Source organism: Pristiophorus japonicus, chromosome 1 (assembly GCF_044704955.1).
Source record: "Pristiophorus japonicus isolate sPriJap1 chromosome 1, sPriJap1.hap1, whole genome shotgun sequence".
Classification (NCBI taxonomy): domain Eukaryota; kingdom Metazoa; phylum Chordata; class Chondrichthyes; family Pristiophoridae; genus Pristiophorus; species Pristiophorus japonicus.
Genome location: NC_091977.1, coordinates 467,776,329 through 467,803,436, shown reverse-complemented (window position 1 = coordinate 467,803,436; position 27,108 = coordinate 467,776,329). Strand labels below are relative to the sequence as shown.

Genomic DNA, 27,108 nt, shown 5'->3' with positions numbered 1-27,108 from the left:
TAAAAATACAGTTTGTAGTGGAGAAGAGAAGCTGGGAGGAAATAGATGTCGTGGGGGTGACTGTAACCTGATAAAACCAATTGATGATTGAGAAATTAACTGTCAGGGTCTGCTTGCAAGCAGGGAGTTATTGAAATTGTGATGGATTTGTTTCTAAACGAGTACGTTAAGGAACTCACAAAGGGTAATACAACAGGTTAGATAGAAAGGGACATATTCGAGACACCCAACATGCTTCATAAAAAGGTCATGTCTTACAAATCTAATTGTATTTTTTGAAGAAGTTACAAAGTTGGTATATAAAGGAAATCCATTAGGCATTGTCTACTTAGATTTTCAAAAAGCTTTTGATAAGGTACTGCGCAAGAAGCTTCTCTATAAGATCGAAGCCTCTGGTATTAGTGGTAATATATTGAACTGGCAGGACATAGGCAAAAAGTAGTTATAGATGGATTTGGATCTGTTTGGAGACCGGTCACCAGTAGTGTCTTGCAGGGATTAGTGTTGGGACCGTTGCCCTTTAGTATTTTTATTAATAATCTGGATGTAGGTGTTGGGGGCACAATCTGTAAATTTGCAGATGATACCAAGATCTGTGTGAGTGTTAGAACTATAGATGATGCTTGTATGCTTCACGAAGATCTTAATGATTGGGACATTAGGCTCAAGACTGAAAAATGATGTATAACTTAGAAAAGTGTTATGCATGTGGGCAAAGCAAATGCTCAACATTCATACACCCTCCAGGGTAAAGCATTAAAGATGGTGGAGATTTAAGAGATTTGGGAATTTTAGTGCATACATCCTTAAAGGATGAGTTTTGCCATGTGTAATGATAGCTGGAGCTAATAGAGTGTTGGGGTGTATCCATAGGACAATTGAATACAAGATGAGGTATACTGTTTTGACCTTGTACAAGACCTTAGTCAGACATCACTTGGAATACTATGTCCAGTTTTGGTCTCCTCATATGGTGGGTGATATTGAGGCTCTGGAAAGAGCGACAAGACCTAAAGCATCTTAGTTATCAAGATAGGTTAAAAGAATTGGGACTCTACCTAGAGCAGCGTAGACTTAGGGGGGTTATGATTGAGGTTTATAAGATAATGAAGGGAATAGACGGTGTTCCAGCTGACAGTTTATTTCAATTTAAAAAGTTTGGCAGGACTAGGGAGCACAAATTAAATTGTATAAGGCTAGATCTCGGTTAGATGTCAGGAGATGGTTCTTTTCACAGAGAATAATAGACCTCTGGAACAAGCTGCCCTTTCATGTGGTGGGTGCAGAGTCACTGAATTCCTATAAGCAAAAGCTGGATTTGTTTCTGGCTGCGGCGGAGATTACCTATTACAGAAGGCAGGTACTGCAGGAAATTTAATGGCCAAAGTGATCTTCTGGACTAGTTTTGATTGCCTAGATGGGTCGGAGAGTAATTTCCCAGATTTTTTTCCCCAAATTGGCCTGGGTTTTTTATCTGGGTTTTTTTGCCTCCTCCAGGAGACCCCATGGTTTCGGCTGGGGTGGACTGTATATGTTGTGATACACATGGTATCGAATTGTGCGGGACAGGCTTGATGGACCTTTATCTGTCAGATGGTCTTTACCTGTCTGTCATTTTTTTGTATGATCGTATTTCCCTACATGTGAGCTAGGTAATTATTGTTTGCCACCCAGGTGCTTCCACTTGGTGACTGTGTGATTGACAAGTTGTGGCACTTCTATAGTCACATGGGAGACTGCTATGTATTCGTGAGAGGCTCTTCAGATTGAGCAGGGGGCGGGGGGGAGGGGGGCCTTGACCACTGTGAGCATGTGTTTGAGATGGCCCATCTGCAGATTGTGCCACTTCTGCAGCCTCTGAGCTCTTTCCATGCGACTGGCAAGCCTATTCAAAGAGGAGCAGAGAGCTGGTTGTTTCTTGGAGCATTGGGCTTCTATGACAGCACTCTGAGACCAGTCAGACTGAGAAAGAAAAAAAATTATTGGAGTTGCATTTTATTACGGAATTTCTATTTTTGGGATGCCAAAGATTACCAGAGGGTGGTGGGGGTCTGGAACTCACTGCCTGAAAGGGTGGTAGAGGCAGAAACCCTCACCACATTTAAAAAATATTTGGATGTGTTCTTAAAGTGCCTTAACCTACAGGGCTACCGGACCAAGAGCTGGAAAGTGGGATTAGGCTGGATAGCCCTTGATCGGCCGGCGCAGACATGATGAGCCAAAATGGCCTCCTTTCATGCTGTAAATTTCTATGATTCTATGATTCTATGGTGGTGGCCTTTAAGGACCACCAGTTAGGCTGCATGCAGAATTTGATATCCTTAATATGGCCGGCTGCATTCAGTGCAGGCTAATTTCAGGAATGGGTCCTGAAGCAGGCATCAAGCCCCCTATTTGCATAAGCAAACTTCAAACCCCATATCCTATACATTACCAAAACTGCTTACCTCCACAACCATAATATCTCCAGCATCCATCCTTACTGCATTTCCATTGCTGAAGGCCTTTTGTTACCTTCAAACTTGATTCTCCAATGCCTCCCTTGCCAGTTTCTGAGGTTCCAGACGACACAAATTCTAATTGTCTAAAACTCTGCTACCCACACTCTTTTCTGCTCTACATACCACTTGCTCATCTTCCACTGGCTCCCTGTGCCTCAACACGTAACATTCAAAATCTTCATCTTCATTTACAAATTACTCTGTGTCTCATGCCAGCCTACCTCTGCAACCTCCTCCAGCCCTATATCTGAACCTATGCCTTTTGGTCTTTCAATTCTGGCTCCTTATGAATCTTCTCCTTTCACCCCACTATCAGTACCAGATGGGAAAAGAAGAATGTTAAAACACATTGAACTGAGCATGCATAGCTGTGCTAACCCAATGTTACCAATATTCTGTATACACATCATCATCATAGGCAGTCCCTCGAAATGAGGATGACTTGCTTCCATGCCAAAAAAAGATGAGTTCATAGGTGTTTCAATGAAGGACCTAATATTCCAGGTCCTGAGCTACATCCTGAAGGGTGGAAGATGCCTGTGCGTGGATTTTTTTAACGTTGTACACCGTTGTACACCAGCCACCACACAGAAGTACCACACCAGCCACCACACTTGACAGAGGTAGGTCTTGGTCCAGTGGCAAGGGTAAACCAAGACGACTGGAGACCTGTTCTGCTGCACAGACCTTGTGCGCACACATATCGCAGTGTGGGCTGGCCCGTGCTGCCCCTGGGCCCTCGCCTCTCCTGGCCCCGAAATCGCACCGCTCCTGGGCCCCGATCATGTCCCTCTACAATATCTCGCCGCTTCTTCGCCCCGATCACTTCTATGTCGTCAGGTAAAAAAAAAGGTATGCACATACCTTCAGTGCGAATGCACTCGCCACACAAGAAATAAAGTAGCTCTCCTGGCTTGGTGTGGGCAGAACAACAGAAACAATCTGCTGACCCTAAATGAACAAATAATCCCTAAGCAAATGTCAAAATTATTATAAACCATCTATACAGTAACTAATACCATTTTAAAGAATGTGCAAGGAACTTGACACAAGATATACAACATAGGGAAAGGTGATGTATGTTAAAATAAAAAGAGAGGATATATTGAATAAACTAATCAAACTCAAAGGGGATCAAAGAGGATTACATCCACACATTTTAAAAGAAGCCAGATAAGAGATAGCAGAGGCCTTACTACACATATTTAATAATTTGTTAGAAAAAGGTGTAGTGCCATAGGACTGGCAGATAGCTAACGTCATACCTATATTTAAGAAGGGGGATAAACATGTCCAGGGAATTATAGACCAGTCAGCTTAACACCGGTAGTAGGAAAAATAATAGAATCCCTACTTTAGGAGAAAATAGAAGAACATCTAGAAACCAAAAATATAATAACGAATACTCAGCATGGATTTCAAAAGGAAAAGTCTTCCTTGACCAATCTCATTGAATTTTTTGAAGAGGTAACAGAGAGAGTAGACAATTGTAATGCAGTAGATGTAATTTATCTAGATTTCCAAAAGTCAGAGAATGTGGAGTCAGGGAATAAGTAACAGAATGGATAGCTAGCTGGCTTCAAGTCAGAAAGCAGCGTGTAGGGGTAAAAGATAGCTATTCACAGTGGCAGAAGGAGGGTAGTGGTGTTCAACAAGGATCAGTGCTAGGACCACTATTGTCCACAATTTATATTAATGATTTAGACTTTGGAATCAAAAACACAATTTATAAATTTACAGATACTGAGGAGGACTGAAAAAAATTACAGGAGGACATTAATAAACTTGCAGAATGGGCATATAATTGGCAAATGAAGTTCAACACAGATATATGTGGGATATTACATTTTGGTAAGAAGAATAGGGAAGTCACTTATTACTTGGAGGGTGTGAGTCTAGATGGGGTAAAAGAACAATGGGATCTCGGAGTACAAATACATAAATCGCTAAAAGTTGCGACACAGGTTAGCAAGGCCATAAAAAAGCAAACTAACCACGGGGGTTTATTTCTAGAGGTACAGAATTGAAAAGTAGGGAAGTTATGTTAAACCTGTATCGAACCTTGGTTAGACCACACTTAGAGTACTGTGTACAGTTCTGGTCGCCATATTATAAAAAGGATACAGAGGCACTGGAGAGGGTGCAGAGAAGATTTACAAGGATGATGCCAGAAATGTGAGGGTATACATATCAGGAAAAGATGATCAGGCTGGGTCTCTTTTCTCTTGAAGAAAGAAAGTTGAGGGGTGACCTAATAGAGGTCTTTAAAATTAGGAAAGGATTTGATAGAATTGATACAGAGAGAATGTTTCCACTTGTGGGGAAGAACATAACTAGAGGCCATCAATTTAAAATAGTCACCAAGAAATCCAATAGGGGATTCAGAAGAAAATTCTTTACCCAAGAGTGGTGAGAATGTGAAACTCGCTCCCACAAGGAGTGGTTGAAGCGAATAGTATAGATGCATTTAAGGGGAGGCTAGACAAGCGTATGAGGGAGAATAAAATAGAGGGTTATGCAGATAGATTTAGATGAGGAAAGACGCGGAGTGGAGAATAAATGCCGGCATGGACTGGTTGGGCCGAATAGCCTGTTTCTGTGCTGTTTATCCTATTTAATCCTATGTAATGAACTTGTGTCAAGAATCTGGCCAGAAATGGCATATATAGAGAAATAAATGTATTTTTGTGTAAATATTAAACATATATTAAGTATAACCAAAACAACTTTAGAAATTCCAACAAATTAAAGTAAATGTGATTTGATGTATATTATTATGTTAAACATTTAGCGATACCTTGAAGAATGTAAGCCAGTAAAGGCCGGTTCCAAATGTTACAATAAAGAAGGCATTTGCCAGGTCTCCAGCATAAAACAGCAAGAACTTCCAGACTGTCTAGGTTTAAAAAAAGATACTATTTCACATTTTTGTTTCATCTAAGGCTGTAACTAACTAATAACTATTATTTGTATAACAGTTCTGCAACTAAGCCTTTACACCACTTAGATATTTACATTTCCTTTACAGACAATTTCTATCTTATCTGTATCATGGCAGGCACACATTCAAATTCAATATTGTAATGCAAACACTTTTTGTGATGAAAATAAATGTCCATAATCCTGTTCCAAATCTCTGATGGTACATATCCTATGTGATGCACTGTGAAGAAAATGCAAAAATGTAGCTTCCAGCTGCTAACTGAATCTTCTCAATGAGTTTATCTAGTGAGTTGCTTTGCCTTGTCAATGAGGAAAGTAGCAAGATAAATTCTCAGTCTATGCTGAGTTAGTTGATCTCAGCCATAAGTGGCGTTGGGGGCACTACACGTGATCTCAAAGCCCTTGGATTAGGAAGAGGAAAATCAGCCAGGGTTCCTGATTCCCATCCAGGGATCCTTGTGGGAAGTGCCAAAAGTGGATGCCCAGCAAAAACAGAATTGTGCTTATTTGTGGTGTCCTTCTGTAATCAATACCTTACCAATGTTCACCATTAAAGCTATTCATGATAATGGATATTTGGTTGAGACACCAGAGGGCAACTATTATCTGTGGAAATGCACTGCAGCAAGGAGTCAATTCCTTCAGAACAGGATGTAAAGGGAGGAATTTAGTAGAAAGAAAACAAACAAAAATAAGATTGCCTTAATTAAAAAAACAGATTATCTAGTCATTAACACATTGCTATTTGTGGGAGCTTGCTGTGTGCAGAAAAGCTGTTCCCATTAGCTGATGGTACAAGGACTAGGGAACACAGATTTAAGGTTTTGGGCAAGAGATACAGGAAGAACTTTTTTAAGCAGTGAGTGGTAATGACCTGGAACTCGCTGCCTATGAGGGTGGTGGAAGCGGAGATGATCAATGATTTCAAAAGGAAATTGGATAGGCACTGGAGGGAAATAAACTTGCAGGGCTACGGGGATAGAGTAGGGGAATGGGATTGACTTGATCGCTCTACAGAGAGCTGGCATGGACTCGATGGGCTGAATGGCTTCCTTCTATGCCGTAATGACTCTATGACCACAGGGAGAGAGGGAAATATTGCAGGGTGAATCAACCAAATCACTCAGCAGCCGGGACAAGAATATTACTTGATTTGCATGCCTACCCTCTCAGTTGGGAAATGATACATAGCATTAAAGGAAAACTAGAGGAGGAGGGAAAATATAAGTTAAAAATAGATGAAGAAAAAGAACAAAAACATTTTTTTCATATTAAAGAGATAATTTCCCAATCTTGAGGTCTCACAGGAGCTTGATCTGCCCTAAATACATACTGGAAATTTGGGTAAGTGTTGTGCACAATTTTAGAACTATTTAATTTTATAAAAAGTCATGTACCGCACGTGTCTCCACTTTTAATAGGTTCTCCCATCAGAAGCACAGGACAAATTTGCTGGAGTTTTTTGAGGATGTAATGAACAGGGTGGATAAAGGGGAACCAGTACATGTGGTTTGAACTTCCAGAAGGCATTTGACAAGGTGCCACATAAAAGGTTACTGCACAAGATAAAAATTCACGGGGTTGGGGGTAATATATTAGCATGGATAGAGGATTGGCTAACTAACAGAGAACAGAGAGTTGGGATAAATAGTTAATTCTCTGGTTGGCAACCAATAACTAGTGGGGTGTCGCAGGGATCAGTGCTGGGACCCCAACTATTTACAATCTATAACGACTTGGAAGAAGGGACTGTGTGTAACGTAGCCAAGTTTGCTGATGATACAAAGATGGGAGGAAAAGCAATGAATGAGGAGGACACAAAAAATCTGCAAAAGGACATAGACAGGCTAAGTGAGTGGGAAAAAATTTGGCAGATGGAGTACAATGTTGGCAAGTGTGAGGTCATGCACTTTGGCAGAAAAAATTAAAGAGCAAGTTATTATTTAAATGGAGAAAGATTGCAAAGTGCTGCAGGACCTGGGGGTACTTGTGCATGAAACACAAAAGGATAGTGTACAGGTACAGCAAGTGATCAGGAAAGCCAATGGTAACTTGGCCTTTATTGCAAAGGGGATGGAGTACAAAAGCAGTGAAGTCTTACTACAGCTATATAAGATATTGGTGAGGCCACACCTGGAATACTGTGTGCATATTTGGTTTCCATATTTACAAAAGGATATACTGTACTTGCTTTGGAGGCAGTTCAGAGAAGGTTCACTAGGTTGATTCCGGGGATGAGGGGGTTGACTTATGGGGAAAGGTTGAGTAGGTTGGACCTCTACTCATTGGAATTCAGAAGAATGAGAGGAGATCTTACTGAGACGTATAAGATTATGAGGGGGCTTGACAAGGTGGATGCAGAGAGGATGTTTCTACTGATGGGGGAGACTCAAACTAGAGGACACGATCTTAGAATAAGGGGCCACCCATTTAAAACTGAGATGAGGAGAAATTTCTTCTCTCAGAGGGTTGTGAATCTGTGGAATTCGCTGCCTCAGAGAACTATGGAAGCTGGGACATTGAATAAATTTAAGACAGAAATAGACAGTTTCTTAATCGATAAGGGGATAAGGGGTTACGGGGAGCGGGCAGGGAAGTGGAGCTGAGTCCATGATCAGATCAGCCATGATCTTATTGAATGGCAGAGCAGGCTCGAGGGGCCGTATGGCCTACTCCTGCTCCTATTTCTTATGTTCTTATATAAAAAAAAACACCTCTTAAGTGCACACTTACTGGAATGTCAATCATGGGAGATCCAATTCGTCTTTTCCAACTGGCTGTCTTCAACACAGAGCATATCGCTGATAAACCAGACAGAAAACCCAGTGCAATCTAAAGCAGATGGCAAGAAAACTGTCAAACCTGCATTTTTAATAAATCCAATTATTAAAAGTTTTTTCCTACTTTCTACTTAGCCTCTTGTCATCATATTATTCTCATTGATTTTGAGAGTAGATTGGTCCAGTTTATAGAATCTGGACTTTGCATTTAAGCTGTTATCAAAGTGGATTCATCCTTTCCCCACATGCAAACCTCTGTTCAGTTTTATCTCCCTTTCAATCACATATAAACTGGTCAAGACTGCCAAAATATGCTATTCAGTTGAAGCTGAATTACACAAGAGGAACTTAAATTCAGCACTGTATCTACTCAGCCACTCAAATATCTATTTTAAGTGAGTCTAACGAACAGTATTTGATTATCAACAGAACAACTGTCCATAAAAGAAGGGAACTAGGTGGCACAATGAGAAAATGGCCCTTTTAATTTTGGAATCTTGGTTGAGATTCTATTTCTGATGGATGGCATGAAAGACTGGTTCCTCTGCTGATTACCGTATTTATCTAAGAATTTCCAACATGCCTTCCAACAGGTCCATGTTACTTTTAAATTTAATTGTATTAAACCTCAAACCTGGTACATAAATGTACATTTTGCAACTAACTTTTTTATTGAGATACTTTCATCAGGAATTATGTGCAGCCAACAAAAGGCATTTTACGACTGGTTCTGACATTATGCCCTTATCCTTTAAATATTCATTTAACAAAAATAAACATGTTTACATATGTGTATTGATGTGCAGGTCTTGAGCAAAAGTGCACACATATGAGACTTCAGAACCTGTGATTTCAAAGCAGAAGTCTATCCACCAGCACAGCTCCTAAACAGTACCAGTATCACAACAATATCAACAGAAGCATCAAGGCCAAAAAAATTCTTCCCCCAATAATTATACTTCTTGCATGGTATCCTCACCAATAATTACCCACTAATTGTGATGACTGTCCCCAAGCATCCTAGACACTATTCATGCAAATTTCTTTTGAAACATTTTACTATACTACTCAAAAGTCAGATACAGATAAGTCAAATGGGAAACAATAAATCTGTTGTCATCAAACAAATGTGAAGGAGACATTGATAATTCATTCATAGAATAAGACCTATATGCATCCTTAATTTCAGAATTCAGTTTCCAGCAACTCCCCACAATTATATAAGGCTAGAACCACCACTTTTTTTGCATGCTTAACGCCCACTTTACCGCTGAAATAATGTATAACGCCCATATATGGCCCAATTTTTGCACAAAATGGAAACTGACGGGCATTTTTAGGAAACTTATCGCCGAGCGTTACTTTCCCCATGGGCTTAACGCCGGGAAAAAATATTACCGCCCGCCCACTTTTTTGGGGTGGAATCATCAGAATGGACGAAATCAACGCCCATAATATCGCCCAGCGTTACTTTCCGCAAGGAATTCTCGCCGAGATTCAATAATACCGCCCGTTCACTTCTTTTGTCATAAAGAGCACATTTGGCGAAACTAATGCCCAAGAAATCGGCCACCGTCACTTTCATCACCTCGCACAAATATCGGCCACAATATTGCGCGCCCAAAAAAACATCCAGAAAAAGTGGAACTGTTCTGAACAAACGCCAGCAGTGTGGTTGCCATTTTTTAAATCGCAGATTACTTCATTATAAATGCTGCTTCAACTTCGGGGGAGTTTGCATTGACTTTGGAGTTCTTCTCAGGTGAAGTGAACATCTCAACAGACATATTTTCAGACTTTGGACTATTAGGAGTTTACTCTAGGTGTATTTTAGGGAGGAAATCATTGTTTCTGATCAATCACTATTATACTTTCAATGCAATGGGGCCAGCCATTTCTCAGCCTGCATCGATTAATATGCAGATGCTGCAGAATGCAAATGGCTCAATGTATGATGCACATCATTATGTCCCCAATTTAAGACGTGCAAGAATGAGGAGGTGGGCCAGACCATACACACCCGGCATGTACAGGGAAAAGAGGTCTTACCTCGACGTCTCAACCACACCTGCCTTCGGAGACTGCGCTTCCACAAAGTGGTGATCAATGAAATATGTGAGCTCATCAGGCCACATATGCAGCCTGCCATCAGGACATCAGTGTCGGTCGAGGCACTGTCTTTCTACGCATCCAGTTCCTTTCGGGCCTCCGCGGTCGAGATTTGCCCTCTGTCTCACCATGCAAACCATTGCTGAATTAGACAGGTTACGGAGGCTCTGTACGCGAGGAGGATGGACTTTATCAGCTTCCCTATGATCACGGAGGCTCAGACTGACAGGGCTGGAGCATTCTACCACATTGCTAAGTTCCCCAGGGTGCAGGGAGCTATACAGTGCACTCACATCGCCATGCAGCCACCTTCTTAGGACCCGGAGCGTTTTCGTAACACAAAAGGATTTCACTCCCTGAAGGTCCAACTAGTTGTCGACCACAACCAGATCATCGATCATCATGGCAGTGAATGCCAAATGTCCGGGTACCTTCGATGAGCCTCACATCCTGCGTGAGAGCGCTGTCTCTGACATCTTTAAGAGTCAGCCACAAGGACAATGCTGGATGCTTGGTGATAACCGATATGGCCTAGCCACCTGGCTGATGATCCCCCTGCGTGACACCCACACCAAGGCCGAGAAGCGATACAACTGGAGCCACAGAGACACATGCATTGTGGTCCAGAAAACAATAACTGTGCTTAAGCAGCGCTTCAGATGACTTGACCACTCAGGAGGGGAGCTACAATACAACCCTGAGCAAGTAGGTAAATTCGTGGTCGTGTGCCCGATGCTGCACAACCTGGCTATCAGGAGGGGCCAAGAATTGCCAGAAGGCACTGATGCTCCACCTCAGGAGAAAGAGGAAGAGGATGACAAGGGGCTGGACGCTGACCTAGGGCCAGACAATCAGGCTGACTATGCAACCATGCCCATGACCCCCTCCAGACCGCAGGACAGGGCTCGTGGTGGCTACATAGCTGCAAGATTCTTACATGAGGAGCTGATATCTGACCGATTTGCCTGAAAGAGCGTTGATGTGAGTGACAACGCTAACACACTACTGTGTGTGTGCAGCTCAGACATCAATGGTGCCCATCACCTTGGTGCCAGTTAAAGTTTATGTTGATTGAAGTTAAGTTGTATTTAACCCTTTCATGTTAAGGAATCACCAGTGTGTAACGGTCCAGCTATCTAAGACAATGCGCAACAAGGTTATATTCAATAAAAAAAAATTTATACCAACATTAGTCTGAAATCATAAGTATCACAGGCTAGAACACTCAACCCCCGACCACACCCCGTTTTTTCCACCATTGACATCAATCAAATGTTCAACATGTCCGGCAACACAGAATACAAAGGCAAAGCAGGAGGGTGGTCCCCAGCCCCCATACATTACAACAAATTGCATACACCCAGATGGAGATATAACACAGCCATCACCTGGGGACATGCACCTCACTTTCCTTCTCCCCTCCCTTCTTCTCCCCATCTCTACCCCTTCCCCTCCTCGCTCCACTGCGCCTGGCCGAGGAGTCCTCAGGTGCTGCCTCATTGGGGAAGATGAAGGTGGTTGCACGGGTACGGGAGCGGGGGGTGTCGAGGGGGCCAACATTCTCTGATGCAGAAGCAGGATCTTGGTCCTTGCTCTCATTTATCGTTCGCAGTGGTGGTGTGGTACCTAGGGGTGGAATGCCGTGCTCGGGGACCACTGCGAGGCTTGTTCCAGCAGTGTTTCTGGCTATCGCATCCAGGGCCTCCGCCATCCGCGGAATGTACTCGGTCATGGTGGCCATCTGTTGAGATATGCCCCCCAATGCTTCGATGAGCTGGTCACCAATGTCTGCAGTCCTCCTGGACAACCGCACCATCTCTCTGCTCTCATGTGGCGCTCGTGGAACAGACCTGCTGCATCCACGAGACCTCTGCAGGATCGGCGCTGTCCTGGGGACAAATGGGGTGCCCTGTGGCAAAGTGCTTGGGGCCGGTACCTCCAGAGTGGAGGCGGGAATGACCGGAGGAGTACTAGATGGCCTTGGGGTGGAATGGCTTCTGGAGCGTGGCGATGCAGGTTCCTCGAAGTCCGTGCTCTCATCCGTGAGAACAAACCCAACGGATTGACGGGCAAGAATCGGAGCTCCTCAGCATCAGATGTAGGATCGTCCGGAGAGTCGGGCCCCGCACCCCACCTTCTGGCCTCTGTGGTCTTTCCTTGGGCCGCGCTGCTGGCTAAGCTACAAAACACAAATGAGGTTATTAGTGGAGAAGTGGGTTCTAGGATCACAAGGTGAGTCCAGCGCTACACACAGCATATGCACAAGAAAAGCAACATCGCTCTCAAAATCATCGCAGACATCACATTTCATGACCATCAGCACATTCGCATTGCAATGATTTTTATTAGGCCAGCATTATTTCTATGACAATTTTAGAAATCATCTATTATATATGGCTGGTCGGATATGAGTGGGTGTGACATCTATTCACTTTACATTACGCAATGGTGTAAGCTTTACTCACATGGCATCACTTCAGGGTCTGCAGATGCATCTATGGCTGTCCGGGTGTGCTTCCCTGAGTGCGAGCACCCACTCCTCCATCTCAGTGATGTCGCTGGGGACTCATGGTCCCCCACCCGTTCGCCTCTGCATGGACCTCATCGTCGAGAGCTTCTTCTGTAAAAGGTGACAGGATGACATGGCATGAGATCATTGTGTGATATCATTGATAGTTACTGTCACGGAGACTGATACAACACATAACTGACAGATGCAATCATGATTATTATGAAAATTATCATTCTTTACCTAAAGGCGTGCACCATGACCGCAGGCTTTGAGTAAAACATTCCCGGTAAAAGTGGAAGACCTCACATATGCCGATAGTCACTCATGAGTGTTACAAATCAAATTGTATAAATACATAAGTACATCTAAATCAATGTAATACTTACTCTTGCAGATCCCACAAGGTCGTTCCATTATTTGTGGCATTGGTTGCCCTCATGAACCTCGTTGGTCGCCGATAAGGCCACCTCTGCTATCTCGGTCCATGTCCTCTCGTAGGCCTTTGGGGTGGGCTTCCCACACCCTCCCTGTGTCAAATCACCCCAGTGTGACTCGACCTCCTGCAGGAGGGAGGCATTTGCCTCATCCAAGAACCTCCTGTCTCTTTTGTGCCCTCCAATATGCTCCTCCCACACCTCACTGCTCTCTCCAGCGTCGGTCTCCACAGCGTGCTGTGATGCCTCCCCCTCTCTTTCCATTATAGGCCAAATTTGGACAAATATGTGGCTGGTAACAGCTAATTTTTGTTTCTCTACTTGCTGTGAAGCTCTAAAGTTTCCCTCCTTCCTCCCAAAGCAGCCACAACACACCCAGACACGCCTTCAGTCCCTCTGAGCTCCCTCTCTCTCTGTCTCTTCTATGCATGTCATGATGACCCTTGACCTCCTGAATTGTGGGAATCAAGCGTTGCCATGCCGTTGCTAAGGACAGCGACACTTTACGGCAGAAGGTCATCGAGATTTAACGCTACCGCCCATTTCATATCGCTCGCAGTAGCGCCCATTTTCAAATATAGTGACTAGGTGCTTTGAGAATGGGTGAGAAGCTGGCGATCTGAAAATCCTTTTTTACCGTGCAGGCCAGAAATAACGCCCATTTTTGGGTGATAAGCACAAAAGTGGAAAATCTAGCACTAAAGTTAAAACTGGAATCATCATGCCCAAAGACTAAAAGATTGGAGAGAAAATTCTGTCCCGCCCCGGGGCAGTGCCACTCGTAAGGCGCGAGACTTTGTGTCAGACCCAGAAGTCTCGACTCTCGGGAGAAATTGGGGTTACCATCCCCAAAAGGAAGTGGAGCACAAAATAAAGTGCTCCATTTCCTTTCTGGGGCGGTAATGGGATGGATGTGTTAGTTGAAGGGAAGGACCCAAGCCGCAAACTCTGGAGTAATGTTAGGGTCCTATCTTGACCACCAGGGAGTAGGGCTGCCGTGCCAGCAGCCCAGCACTCAAGCAGAGTGCTGGGCTGACCGATCACGGCACTGACCCCGTGTTCAAAGCACCAAAGCGGCATAATTCTTTTTCTAAATGGACCACAGCTCCCTTTTAAGTTGCGCCCCGTGAGTGGTCGACTGCCTGGTTCACGGCCCCTGAAGCTGACGTTGTCAGCGCCCCAGCATAGCTTCAGAAGGCGATACTCAATTTAGGGCCCGGGCACTAACACGGCGCTGTGCACGGTGATGACATTGTCATTGCCGATGCAGCGGAAGGGGCCGGTACGGGTTACCGCTGCCGCTAAACACCCGACGAATTTACCGGCAGTCGTTAGTGGTGCTGCGCCTGGGAGAAAAGTCGTTTGCGCCCAGTTAGTGCCCCCGTGGGTGCTAACGGGAGGTGCAAACGACCCAATTTCTAGGCCTATATCTTTCAAATGTTCACAAGTTCTGAAGAATCTGACTTAAAACAAGAAATTTAGAGAGCCATGGTTATATTAGGGGTGAACATAGGTAGTAGCCTCACTAATGGCTAAAAGCTCGATTGCATAGCATGCGTTGTTTGGGTGCTATGGGTGCAGTTTTGGGTCAAAAATGTGCTGGACGCCATCTTGGTGAGGGCGTTAACATCAGTGCTGGGAGTGTGCACCAGCGGTATGTAGAACATAAGAACATAAGAAATAGGAGCAGGTGTAGGCCATACGGCCCCTCGAGCCTGCTCTGCCATTTAATACGATCATGGCTGATCCGATCATGGACTCAGGTTCACTTCCCTGCCTGCTCCCCATATCCCCTTATCCCCTTATGATTTAAGAAACTGTCTATTTCTGTCTTAAATTTATTCAATGTCCCAGCTTCCACAGCTTTCTAAGGCAGCGAATTCCACAGATTTACAACCCACTAAGAGAAGAAATTTCTCCTCATCTCAGTTTTAAATGGGCGGCCCCTTATTCTAAGATCATGCCCTCTAGTTTTAGTCTCCCCCATCAGTGGAAACATCCGCTCTGCATCCACCTTGTCAAGCCCCCTCATAATCTTATACGCTTCGATAAGATCACCTCTCATTCTGCTGAATTCCAATGATTAGAGGCCCAACCTACTCAACCTTTCCTCATAAGTGAACCACCTCGTCTCCAGAATCAACCTAGTGAATCTTCTCTGAACTGCCTCCAAACCAAGTATTTCCTTTTGTAAATATGGAAACCAAAACTGCTGCAGTATTCTAGGTGTGGCCTGACCAATACCCTGTATAGCTATAGCAAGACTTCCCTGCTTTTATACTCCATCCCCTTTGCAATAAAGGCCAAGATTCCATTGGCCTTCATGATCACTTGCTGTACCTGCACACTATCCTTTTGTGTTTCATGCACAAGGAACCAATTGTGGAGCAGTGGAGGCGTGTCCTGCTCAGTTGGAGCTGTGAGCAGTGAGGAGAGCAGCTATCAACTTGAGCTCCTGCCTGGAGAGCCCTGAGAACAGCCCAGGAAGAGAAGGAAGGAAGGGGCTTCACCACCAACTTTCACCCAGAGGGAGAGGAGGAAAAAGCAGAAAACTTTTTTACATCTTTACCATTTCTGCAAAGAGTTGGAGAGAGGGGGAAAGACCAACAAACATCCAGTGTGGAAGGAGGGAGACTCTACCATTCAACAGGTGGGTGTATTGGTGCAGTCCCAAAAAGACTTTGTTGAATCGGTGGGGGGAGGAAAGAAGACCACTGAGGGCCGGAACATCGCGGGGGGTGTGTGTGTGTGGAAAGTGTGTGTGGGGGCCTTGCTTACAACTAGGCCCCACACACAACTGAACCACCCCCCGCAATTGCCTAGCCTGGGATAGCTGGAGCTACCAGGCTGAAGATTTTCCTTAATCACCCTATTTAAACATCATTAGGAGTGTGTGCCTGGTGGCTCGAGTTGCCCCAGGTGAAGACATCTTCTCCCCTCACCTGAAGACCACCCCAAAGACTTTGTGTTTTGCCATCTGGGGATTGCACCCACCCACAGCTGCGAGGGGAGACCTGCCCTCACAGTTCACCCCCCCCTTCCCACCCCCCTCTCTCTTTCTCTGTTACTCTGTTTCTCCCCTCTCTCTCTGAGGCCCATTTCTCCTAATTTAAAAAAAAACAATTGAGACAACTGAGCAGCGGGAGCAAGGCCCCTCCCCAATTGCCAACTAGGGGAGAGGTGCCTCGTTAAGGGCTCCTCTGCTCAGTTAATATACGAGGCCAATAAAGACCATTAAGGCCTGTGACTTTGAGGTGGGTGTAGCCCTTAAAGGGACCCCGTGATGGCGACCCCATCCACGCCGGTGGCAGGGCCAGCGAAGACGTATGCGCAGGTGGCAACCGCTTCCATGGCACTTCCTGCGCCACCCGCTGCCCTGCCACCTTTCAGATTAATTACCAGAAAACACGGGGTCAAGAGCTACACTCACCCCACAATGACCATCGAGGAGTGCGTGCGGGCGATGGCTGGGGTAGTCGGCCCCTCGGCCATTGTCGCGGCCTCCAAGATGTCTGGGAAGGCTGTTTTCTTCCTGGGGTCGGAGCGGGCGGTGTCCCTGGCCCTCGAAAAGGGGCTCACGGTGGGCGGGACGTTCCTGGCGGTGGGCCCTCTCGAGGCCACCGCGCAGAGCGTCATCGTTTCAAACGTCCCGCCCTTTGTTCCCGCTGAGCTCCTCCTCCCTCACCTACACCAACTGGGGGAGGTAAGGTCGGGGATCAACCCCATACCGCTCGGCCTCAGGGAGAACAGCCTGCGCCACGTGTTCTCCTTCCGCCGCCAGCTCTTTGTCCGGCTGGCGCGGGAGGAGACGACGGAGGGGAACTTTAATGTGGTGCACGAGGGGACTGCCTACCGCGTCTTTTGGACGTCGGACGGCGTGCGGTGCCATGCCTGCAGGGAGGTGGGGCACGTTCGCAAGAACTGCCCCGCCTCCAAGGCCGCCAAACCATCGAAGGCGGCCAAGGCTGGCGCCGCCGCCACCCCTCCCCCTAGTTGCGTCCGCGTGCCGGGAGCCGTAGGTGCGCGGGCATCGTCGGAGGCCTTTGTTTTCGGGGCCTCCGGCGGGGGGGAGGGAGAGCGTCCGAACGGAAAGAAGGCGCGGAACAAGGAGAAACATCTAGAGGCGGGTCCCCTCAGTGCGCCAGAAAGATTGACCACCGCGCTCGGCCCAACTCAGCCACCGGCGAGCGCGGGGTGCCCTGAGCCCGTGCCCGAGCCCTTGAACAACACCGCAGAGGGGCCCGGGCGCGGGCAAGAAAAGAAAAAGGGGGGGGCGGAGTGGGAGGCCTCGGCAGACATGGAGGTCTCCCTGCCTCAGCGCACCTCCAGCAACAAAAGGAGGCGCCGCTCCGTTGAGGCGGAGGGGGAACAACATCCCTCCGCAGAGGAGTCGGTGCCCGCCGCGTGTCCCGCGTCCCCCACCAGCGCCCCCAAGCAGCGCCGTAGGCGGGAGGAGTCTGTCCCCGGGGAGGGTGAGACAGTCGAGGCTGCCCAGCCTCTGCCTCCCGGGGATGGCGTGGAAGATCTGCCTGTCGTGGGGGGCGTGGGGACCACGGAGGAATGCATTGCCGCCGGGCCGGGCGTCCCGGGGACTGAGGCGGGCGGGGCCGAAAAGGCCGAACCTGAGCCCGCCCAGCCAATACCCAACTTCCCCCGGGAGTCGCTCGACCCGGCAGAAACCGAAACAAATGTTTATAATGACACTGTAGATGCTGGGCCGGGGGGTGGCAGCGGGGAGGGGGAGGAACACCCACCCTCGCCTCTTGCTGTGGAGCTGGAGCACTTGGAGAGCCTGGGGATTTCCTATGGCCGGGTCTCTCCTTGTTCCCCGGTTCCTGGGGCGGAGGGGGAACCCCTTCCGCTGTCATTTCCCGACCCAGCACCATTTTTACAAGAGCCCAGTGGGGACTCCTCTGCCGACGATCCTGGGGGTGGGATCGGGGCAGAGCCAGGGCCGGTTGGAGCGGCCGGTTCATTTGCCGTACCTTGTGCGGTCGATGGGCCGGCTGCTGGCGGCCACCTCCCGGAGGAGGACGGGGACTCGGTGGGGGACGCGGGTGAAGACCTAGAGACCACCGCCAGCGAGGCGGTGGATCTGCTCGCGGCCGCCGCCGAGACCATCCTCATTCCTGCAAAGGAACTCCGGGACTTTTTGGCCCAGAGCCGGGGTCGCTGCAACCAAGCCCGACTGGCCCTGGAAAAATGGTCCGAGCCAGAGCTGATCAAGGGGTCCGTCCGCGCCGCCGTTAAAACCTTGGCCGCGGGCGGGCCCTTGACAAAGGCGCAACACCTTGAGCTGCGCGAGCTCGAGGGACTCCTCGCTGGGCTGCGGAGGGAGCGGAGTTCAACAAAAGACTCCGCTCCCTCCCCCACAATAGGTTAAGGTAGAGGTTGCACTATGCTTTTGCCATGAAGATAACCATAGCCAGCCTCAACATCAACGGCGGCAGAGGGGCACGCCGTAGATTTGACAACTTTTCGCTCCTGCGGGAGGGGAAATATGCGGTGTGCTTCCTGCAAGAAACCCACACCGTTCCGGGAGACGAAGCCACGTGGCTCCTGGAATGTCCGCATGAGCCACCTCACCGCCATTTCTAGTGGGGTGGCCATCTTGCTGGGCCCGCATTTTCAGCCGGAGATCTTGGGGGTCGAGGAGCCCGTGCCAGGCCGCTTGCTGCACGTAACGGTTCGCCTGGGGGACGTGCCGCTCCATCTCGTGAACGTGTACGCCCCTCAGCCCGGCCCGCAGCAAACGCGCTTCTTTGAAGAGGTGTCCGCTCTTCTTGGCTCCGTCGGCGACTGCATTGTCCTCGGGGGGGATTTTAACTGCACCCTCGAGGCGAGGGACCGCTCCGGTGCCCCGCAGTGCATGACGGCGATGGAGAAGTTGAGGGACCTGGTCAGGTCCTTCGACTTGGTGGACATCTGACGAAATCTCCACCCCGACTCCAGCGCCTTTACTTGGGTGAGGCCTGGATTAGGATGGTCGACAGTCGACCGCCTTTACGTGTCTCGGGCGTACGTTTCCTGCGTCCCGGTGGCCTCCATGCGGCCGGTGCCGTGTTCGGACCACCACCTGGTGTGGGCGGAGCTCGCTTCGCTCCGCGCGAGGACGGGGTACGCGTACTGGCACTTTAACAACCGGCTGCTGGAGGACGTGCGGTTCCAGGACTCGTTCCGTCGATTCTGGTCCGACTGGAGAAGGAAGCAGGGGGGCTTCCCCTCCTTGAGGCTATGGTGGGACGTGGGCAAGGCTCACGTCCGCGTCTTCTGTCAAGAGTACGCGAGGGGGTCGACCAAGAGACGGGCGGCCAGAGTCGGGCGCCTAGAAAAAGAGGTGCTCGACCTGGAAGCCCGTCTCGGTCAAGTCGTCCAGGACCCGGCCCTGCGGACAGTGTACGAAGCGAAGAAGGCCGCGCTGAAGGACCTGCAGCTCGTCGTGTCCCGAGGCGCGTTCGTGAGGTCGCGGATCTGGTTCCTGCGGGATCTGGACCGCGGCTCCCCCTTCTTCTACTCGCTGGAAAAAAGGCAGAGTGTCCGTAAGCAGCTCTTGACGCTGCTGGCCGACGACGGCTCTCTCGTCTCGGATCCGGAGGGCGTCAACAACAGGGCCCGTGAATATTACGGGGCTCTGTTCTCTCCGGATCCGTCCAGCGAGGAAGCGCGTCGAGTTTTGTGGGAGGACCTGCCGAAGGTCAGCCCGGAGGGCGCCGAAAATCTGGAAGCTCCGCTAAGCCTGGCGGAGCTGACCGGTGCCCTCGCCCGGCTCTCGAGGGGAAAATCCCCGGCGCTGGACGGGCTGACCGTGGAGTTCCACAGGGCGTTCTGGGACGTCCTGGGGAGCGACTACGCGCGGGTCCTGGGGAAAGTCTGGCGACCGGGGAGATGCCCCTCTCTTGGCACAGGGCAGTCATCGTCCTGCTGCCTAAGAAGGGCGATCTCCGCCTCCTTAAGAACTGGCGCCCGGTCTCCCTCCTCAGCACGGACTATAAAATCTTCGCCAGGGCGATGTCTGCTCGCCTTGGTGCCGTGCTGGACCACATGATCCACCCCGACCAGTCCTACACGGTCCCGGGCCGGACAATCCACGATAACATCCATCTGGTCCGGGACCTCATCCATTGTTCCCAGGAGGCTGGTCTGTCGGTCGCCTTCCTATCCCTCGACCAAGAGAAGGCGTTCGACAGGGTGGATCACGACTATCTGCTCGGAACTCTGCGCGCTTTCGGGTTCGGGACGCATTTCGTCGCCCGGATCCGACTTTTGTACGCCGCCGCGGAGTTTCTGATTAAGGTTAACGGGTCCTTGACGGCGCCCCTTCGCTTTAGGAGAGGGGTGCGCCAGGGATGCCCCATGTCCGGCCAGTTATACGCCGTTTGCGTGGAGCCTTTCCTGCGCCTCTTGCGGACGAGGTTGACGGGACTGGCTCTGCAAGGGCCGGGCGTGGTGGTCATCCTCTCGGCTTACGCCGATGACGTGCTCCTCGCGGTAGAGGATCCCGCTGACCTGCGGAGGATGCATGAGTGCCAGGAGATTTACTCGGCCGCGTCCTCCGCCAGGATCAACTGGGAGAAATGTTCCGGACTCCTGGTGGGTCAGTGGCGGGTGGACTCCCTGCCGGAGGAGCTCAGGCCTTTTGCCTGGAGCACGACCCATCTCCTCTATCTGGGAGTCTATCTTAGCCCCGACGAGGGAGCCTGGCCGGCGAACTGGCAGGAGCTGGAGGCCAAGGTCACCGCTCGCCTAGGGCGCTGGACAGGACTGCTCCGAGTGCTGTCCTACAGGGGTCGAGCGCTAGTCATAAACCAGCTGGTGGCTGCAATGCTGTGGTACCGGCTGGTCACTTTGACCCCTCCCCCTGCGTTTGTCGCCAAGATACAGAAGAAGCTGGTGGACTTCTTCTGGAACAACAGGAAGCACTGGGTCTCTGCTGCGGTCTTGAGTCTCCCGCTTGAGGAGGGCGGTCAGTCGTTGGTGTGCGTCAGCGCCCAGCTCGCGACTTTCCGTCTTCAGACCCTGCAGAGATACCTTTACGTCGAGCCCCCTCCTAGGTGGTGTGCTCTGGCGAGGTATTTCTTCCGCCAGCAGCGCGACCTCAATTATGACACGCAGCTCCTGTTTGTGAACTTGGGGGGTGCCAGGACCGCCCTCTGGGAGCTGCCTGTCTTTTACAGGGAACTCATCAGGGTCTGGAACAAAGTCTCCACCAAGCGCAGCTCTCCGCCGGCTGGAGTGGCGGCCGTCCTGCAGGAACCGCTGCTCGGGAATCCGTACCTCCACGGCCGAGGTTTTATGTGGCGGTCGGAAGAGAGGGCTGTGGCTGGTGAGGTGACCAGGGTCAGGGACCTGCTCGATGGCGGAGGAGCGGGCTGGATGGCGCCAGACACGCTGGCGCGGCGCCTAAATTCTGCCAACGTCCGCCACGCGGCCGATGCCATCGAGTCGCTAAAAACAGCTCTGGGCCCTGACTCCGTTAGGTGCATCGAGGAGGCTCAAGCACGTGGGGAGATCCCGTCCGAACTGACCTCCGTCCGGACGGAATTGCTCATCGGCGCCAAACCCCGGAACCTCCCTCAGGGGCCGGCGCCTCACAACTTGAGCCGCCTAGGGGAAATCCCCTCCGTGCCTTTCAGTTCCGCGCGGAGGGGTTTCCTGTACGGGCTGCTCCTGCACACCCTCAACTTTGCCATCCTCGCCGGCCGTCCGGACACGCCATGGCGTACCATCTTGCCGTCCGGAGGAGGCGGGGGTCCCCGATGGAGGGCACTCTACGCAGGGGTCCTCCCACTGTTCATCGGGGACTTGGCCTGGAGGGTGGTGCACGGAGCAGTGCCGTGCAACAAATTTTTAAGCCGGTTCACGGACTCCCAGGCCGCCTGCAATTTCTGCGGTCTGGAAGAGTCCGTGTTCCATGTTTTTATGGAATGCACAAGGTTGCAGCCCCTGTTTTATTATTTGAAGGGGCTGCTCCTGAAATTCTGGCTGCAATTCAGTCCCACTCTCCTGATCTTTGGGCACCCTGTGCGGAGGGGAGCGGGTAGGTCCGAAGGCCTCCTCGTAGGGCTGCTCCTGGGCACGGCCAAGGGTGCCATCAGCCGGTCCAGGCAGCGGGCGGTCGAGGGGGTCGTTCAACCTGACTGCCTGCCTCTCTTCCGCTCTTACATCCGGTCCAGGGTGTCCTTGGAGATGGAGCACGCGGTGTCCACCGGTACGCTCGCGGCCTTCCGCGAGAGGTGGGCACCGGAGGGACTGGAGTGCATCATCACGCCCGGCAACCAAATTTTAATTTGATTTTACGTTTTTAAGTTTAATTTGTTTTAATTGCCGGTGCTTTTAGTGTCCCCCTTCCCTTTTATAGGGGGCACTGGGGAAAATTGTGATTTTAGTGCCCAAAAAAAAACACAAAAAAAAAAAGGGGGAAAAAAAAAAGGGCCTTGTAAATGTCTGGAGTGTCACCCAGGTCGGGTGGCACCGTTTAATGTTTTATGTTTTTGCTGGTGAACTCCAAAAAGAGTTTCATGCACAAGTACCCCCAGGTCCCGCTGCACTTTGCAATCTTTCTCCATTTAAATAATAACTTGCTCTTTGATTTTTTTCTGCCAAACTTTCCAACATTATACTCCATCTGCCAAATTTTTGCCCACTCACTTAGCCTATGTCCTTTTGCACATTTTTGTGTCCACCTCACACATTGCTTTTCCTCCCATCTTTGTATCGTCAGCAAACTTGGCTACGTTACACTCAGTCCCTCTTCCAAGTCGTTAATATAGATTGTAAATAGTTGGGATCCCAGCACTGATCCCTGTGTCACCCCCTAGTTACTGATTACCAACCAGAGAATGAACCATTTATTCTGACTCTCTGTTTTCCATTAGTTAGCCAATCCTCTATCCATGCTAATATATTACCCCCAATTGTGCAGTCACCTTTTATGTGGCACCTTGCCAAATGCCTTCTGGAAGTCCAAATACACCACATCCACTGATTCCCTTTTATCCACCCTGTTCGTTACATCCTCAAAGAATTCCAGAAAATTTGTCAAACATGATTTCCCCTTCATAAATCCATGCTGACTCTGTCTGATCGAATTTTGCTTTTCCAAATGTCTTGCTACTGCTTCTTTAATAATGGACTCCAATATTTTCCCAGCCACAGATATTAGGCTAACTGGTCTATAGTTTCCTGTTTTTTGTCTGCCTACTTTTTTAAATAATGGCATTACATTTGCAGTTTTCCAATCTGCTGGGACCTCCCCAGAATCCAGGGAATTTTGGTAAATTACAACCAACGCATCCACAATCCCTGCCGCCACATCTCTTAAGATCCTAGGCTGCAAGCCATCAGGTCCAGGGGATTGATCTGCCTTTAGTCCCATTATCTTACTGAGTACCACCCCCTTAGTGATTGTGATTGCGTTAAATTCCTCCCCCCCTATAACCCCTTGACTATCCACTGTTGGAATACTGTCAGTGTCCTCTACCGTAAAGACTGATACAAAATATTTGTTCAGAGTTTCTGCCTAGAGTAGGCAGATCGTGATTTCAATCAGCGTGCAATGCTGATTTGACGCTAGCGTTGCCATTTGCATCCTGAACGCTGGAAGTAACTCACTGTGTTAACCTTGCACCGCTGATCATTCGTTCAGCAGCTGCAAGAACCTCCTACCAGTGATATTTAAAGAAATTATCAACCACTGATTAATTTCCACTGTCTCTGTGTAGGTTTCTGGAAGTTCTTGGAGCTTTCCAGAGTCGTTTAAAGTTGGTGAGGTGACTGGGAGTGGTGCTGCAAGTCTAGAAGGCTTTGCTTCTGACTTCAAGGCTTCTGATCAGACCACTTGCTCTCAGTCATAGATGATCTTGTTTGCATCCCCCTTGGCCTACAGCATGACAGGGAGATGAAATAGAGGCAGCATAGAAGATGACAAGCTGCTCACAGAGGGAGGAGGAGGAAGGGGAGAGGGGCTCTCAGCAGCAGGCCTTACTGACCTAGTGTCTTCTGAGAGCAATTCTCTTACCTCAACCTGAGTGAGGTACAATATGTGAGGTGTCTGCGATTTATGAAGGAGGTGCTCCCAGAACTCTGCTACCTCTAGCAAACAGACCTGCTGCCTCACATGAGGACAGTACTGCCAGTGGCTGTGAAGTTTATCGTGGCTCTGGTGTTATTCATGTTGGGATCCTTCCAGGCTGGAGCAGGTGGCATCTATAACAACTCCCAGTTAGCGTCCTCTGTTGCATGACAGACGCTCTTTATGCCTGGAGAGTGCACTTTATTGTCTTCTCTCTGACCAGAGAGAAGCAGACGGGTATGTGCATGGCTTTGCCAGGATAGCAGACTTCCCCATGCTGCAGGGCGCCATCGACCGCTGAGATGTACCGCAACCGCAATGGTTATTGTTACGTCCATAATAAAGTAATGTGATTGAGTACTGTTGATGTGAGTAAGTGTGACCTTAGTCTCTTTATTCTAACTCCAGAGTGTTGGTACAGCATGGGAGGCCTGCTTATATACAGTGCTCCCAAGGGATGCTGGGATCCCTTGGGATTCCAGCAGATATGCCCTCTGGTGGCGGTAGGATGCTGGTTACAATAGGGTTGCATACATAACAGTTATCACTCGCGGAATGTGCAGTTAGTGTGGAACCATGGTAGCCAAGTAATCAAGAAGGCAAATGAAATTTTGGCCTTTATTGCAAGGGGGATAAAGTAAAAAAGCAGAGAAGTCCTGTTACAACTGTACAGGGTATTGGTGAGGTCACACCTAGAGTACTGCATACAGTTTTGGTCTCCGTATTTAAGGAAGGATGCACTTGCATTGGAGGCTGTTCAAAGAAGGTTCACTAGGTTGATTCCGGAGTTGAGGGGTTGACTTATGAAGATAGGTTGAGTAGGTTGGGCCTATACTCATTGGAGTTCAGAAGAATGAGGTGATCTTATTGAAACATATAAGATAATGAGGGGGCTTGACAAGGTGGATGTGGAGATGATATTTCCACTCATAGGGGAAACTCAAACTAGGGGACATGGGGCTAGATTTTCCATTATTTTTGCATGCATAACGCCCTCTTAACATCCATTTTAACGCTGAAATGAGGTGTAACGCCCAGATATCGCCCATTTAGCCACAAAATGGAAACTGACGGCCATTTCTCGGACACTTATTGCCGACCCCTTTTTCTGAGACTGTGACCTCTGGCTCTAGATCCTCCAGCCAGGGGACACATTATATTCTGCATATTATATTCCATTTGCCATGTTGTTGCTGACTCACTTAGCCTGTCTATATCCCTTTGAAGCCTTTTTGCATCCTCCTCACAACTTACATTCTCACCTAGCTTTGTATCATCAGCAAACTTAGATATATTGCATTTGGTCCCCTCATCGAAATCATATCATTGATGTAGATTGTGAATTGCTGAGGCCCAAGCATTGATCCCTGTGGTACCCCACTAGTTACAGCCTACCAACCTAAAATTAATCATTTTTTCCTACTCTCTGTTTTCTGTCCATTAACCAATCCTCAATCCATGCTAGTATATTACCCTCAATCCCATGAGCCCTAATTTTGTTTAATAACATCTTGTGTGGCACCTTATCGAATGCCCTCTGAAAATCCAAATAATACATTAAATGGTTCCCCTTATCTATTCTGTTAGTTACAACCTCAAAAAACTCTAACAGATTCATCAAACATGATTTCCTTTCATAAATCTGTTTTGACTCTGCCCAATCCTATTAATACTTTCTGTGCCCCGTCCTTAATAATATTTTCTGTAATATTTAGCCCTGACCAACATAACAAAAACAGATTATCTGGTCATTATCAAATTGTTGTTTATGGGATCTTGCTGTGTGGAAATTACGACAAGAAGGAGGCCATTCGGCCCATCGTGTCCATGCCAATCAAAAAAGAGCTAGCCAGTCGAAACCTACCTTCCAGCACTAAGTCCGTAGCCCTGTAGGTTATGGCTCTTTGGGCCCAAATTTGGCCAGTAGAGATTTCTGCCGCATTCACCAGAGGTGTGCCACTTTAGTACACCGATTAGGTTGCCAAAAATCTTCAGGCCAAGTTTGGCTGCTCCCCAGCCTTTCCTCGATGGTGGCGTAGCGTGGCCACTGAAAACAGTGCCGGGACCTCTGCACATGTGCGCTAGAGTGCGCGCACATGTGTAGTAGCTCCTCACCCCCAGAATTTCGGCGTGTGCTCTGCAGGCTATGTGGGAGGGGCCCGAAGTGCGCCGCCCCTATCCCTGGCCGAATGGGCTCTCTCATCGGCGGCCCGCTGAAGGTAGGACTTGTATTTTTTATTTATTTGTTTATTTATTTATTTATTGATTATGTGGTCCATTTTTCATTTTGCTTTTTGGGTTGCACGAGATCTCTTGAGACCCCAGTTTAAGTTCACAAAAGAAATTCTGAGCTTTCTCTGAGTTTCAACTGCACATGCATGCAAGTTGAGTTGCAGTCAGTCGAAGGTTGAGGGTGTATCACCGGAAGCAGATCTACTCAGTGAGAAAGAACTGTTGACAGCTAAATCCACAAGGACTTCTTCAGGTAATTGCTCCTCATCAATAATGCAGGGCTCGGAGTGTCGGCCGGCCGGCAGGGAGCGGAGCGGCGCAGCATCCCCCGGGATTGAGGCCGTTTGGAGCCGGTGGAGCAGCGAATGAAAGCTGCATACATGTAGCTCTCCAACCTCAGGGTCCCGACTCACCGACCTCAGGGCCCCACCGACTCGCTGACCTCGGGACCTTGCCGATTCGCCGACCTTTTTTTTTGTTATTGATTGAGTGCTTATTACTTTGGTGCTTTAGGTGCAGGTTTCCT

At 48.8% G+C, this 27,108-nt stretch overlaps 1 protein-coding gene across 4 annotated transcripts in view; it reads right to left on the bottom strand.

The window, feature by feature from the left end:
* Window positions 1–27,108, bottom strand: part of tmem67 (transmembrane protein 67) — a 432,102-nt gene that overhangs the window by 90,498 nt on the left and 314,496 nt on the right. For all 4 annotated transcript variants that reach the window (XM_070893974.1, XM_070893984.1, XM_070894002.1 and 1 more), the window contains 3 exons: window positions 8,178–8,276; window positions 5,299–5,397; window positions 3,366–3,452 (listed from right to left, as the gene is read on the bottom strand). In XM_070893974.1, the coding sequence (XP_070750075.1) occupies window positions 3,366–3,452; window positions 5,299–5,397; window positions 8,178–8,276 (285 nt within the window). The remainder of the gene's footprint in view (window positions 1–3,365; window positions 3,453–5,298; window positions 5,398–8,177; window positions 8,277–27,108) is intronic.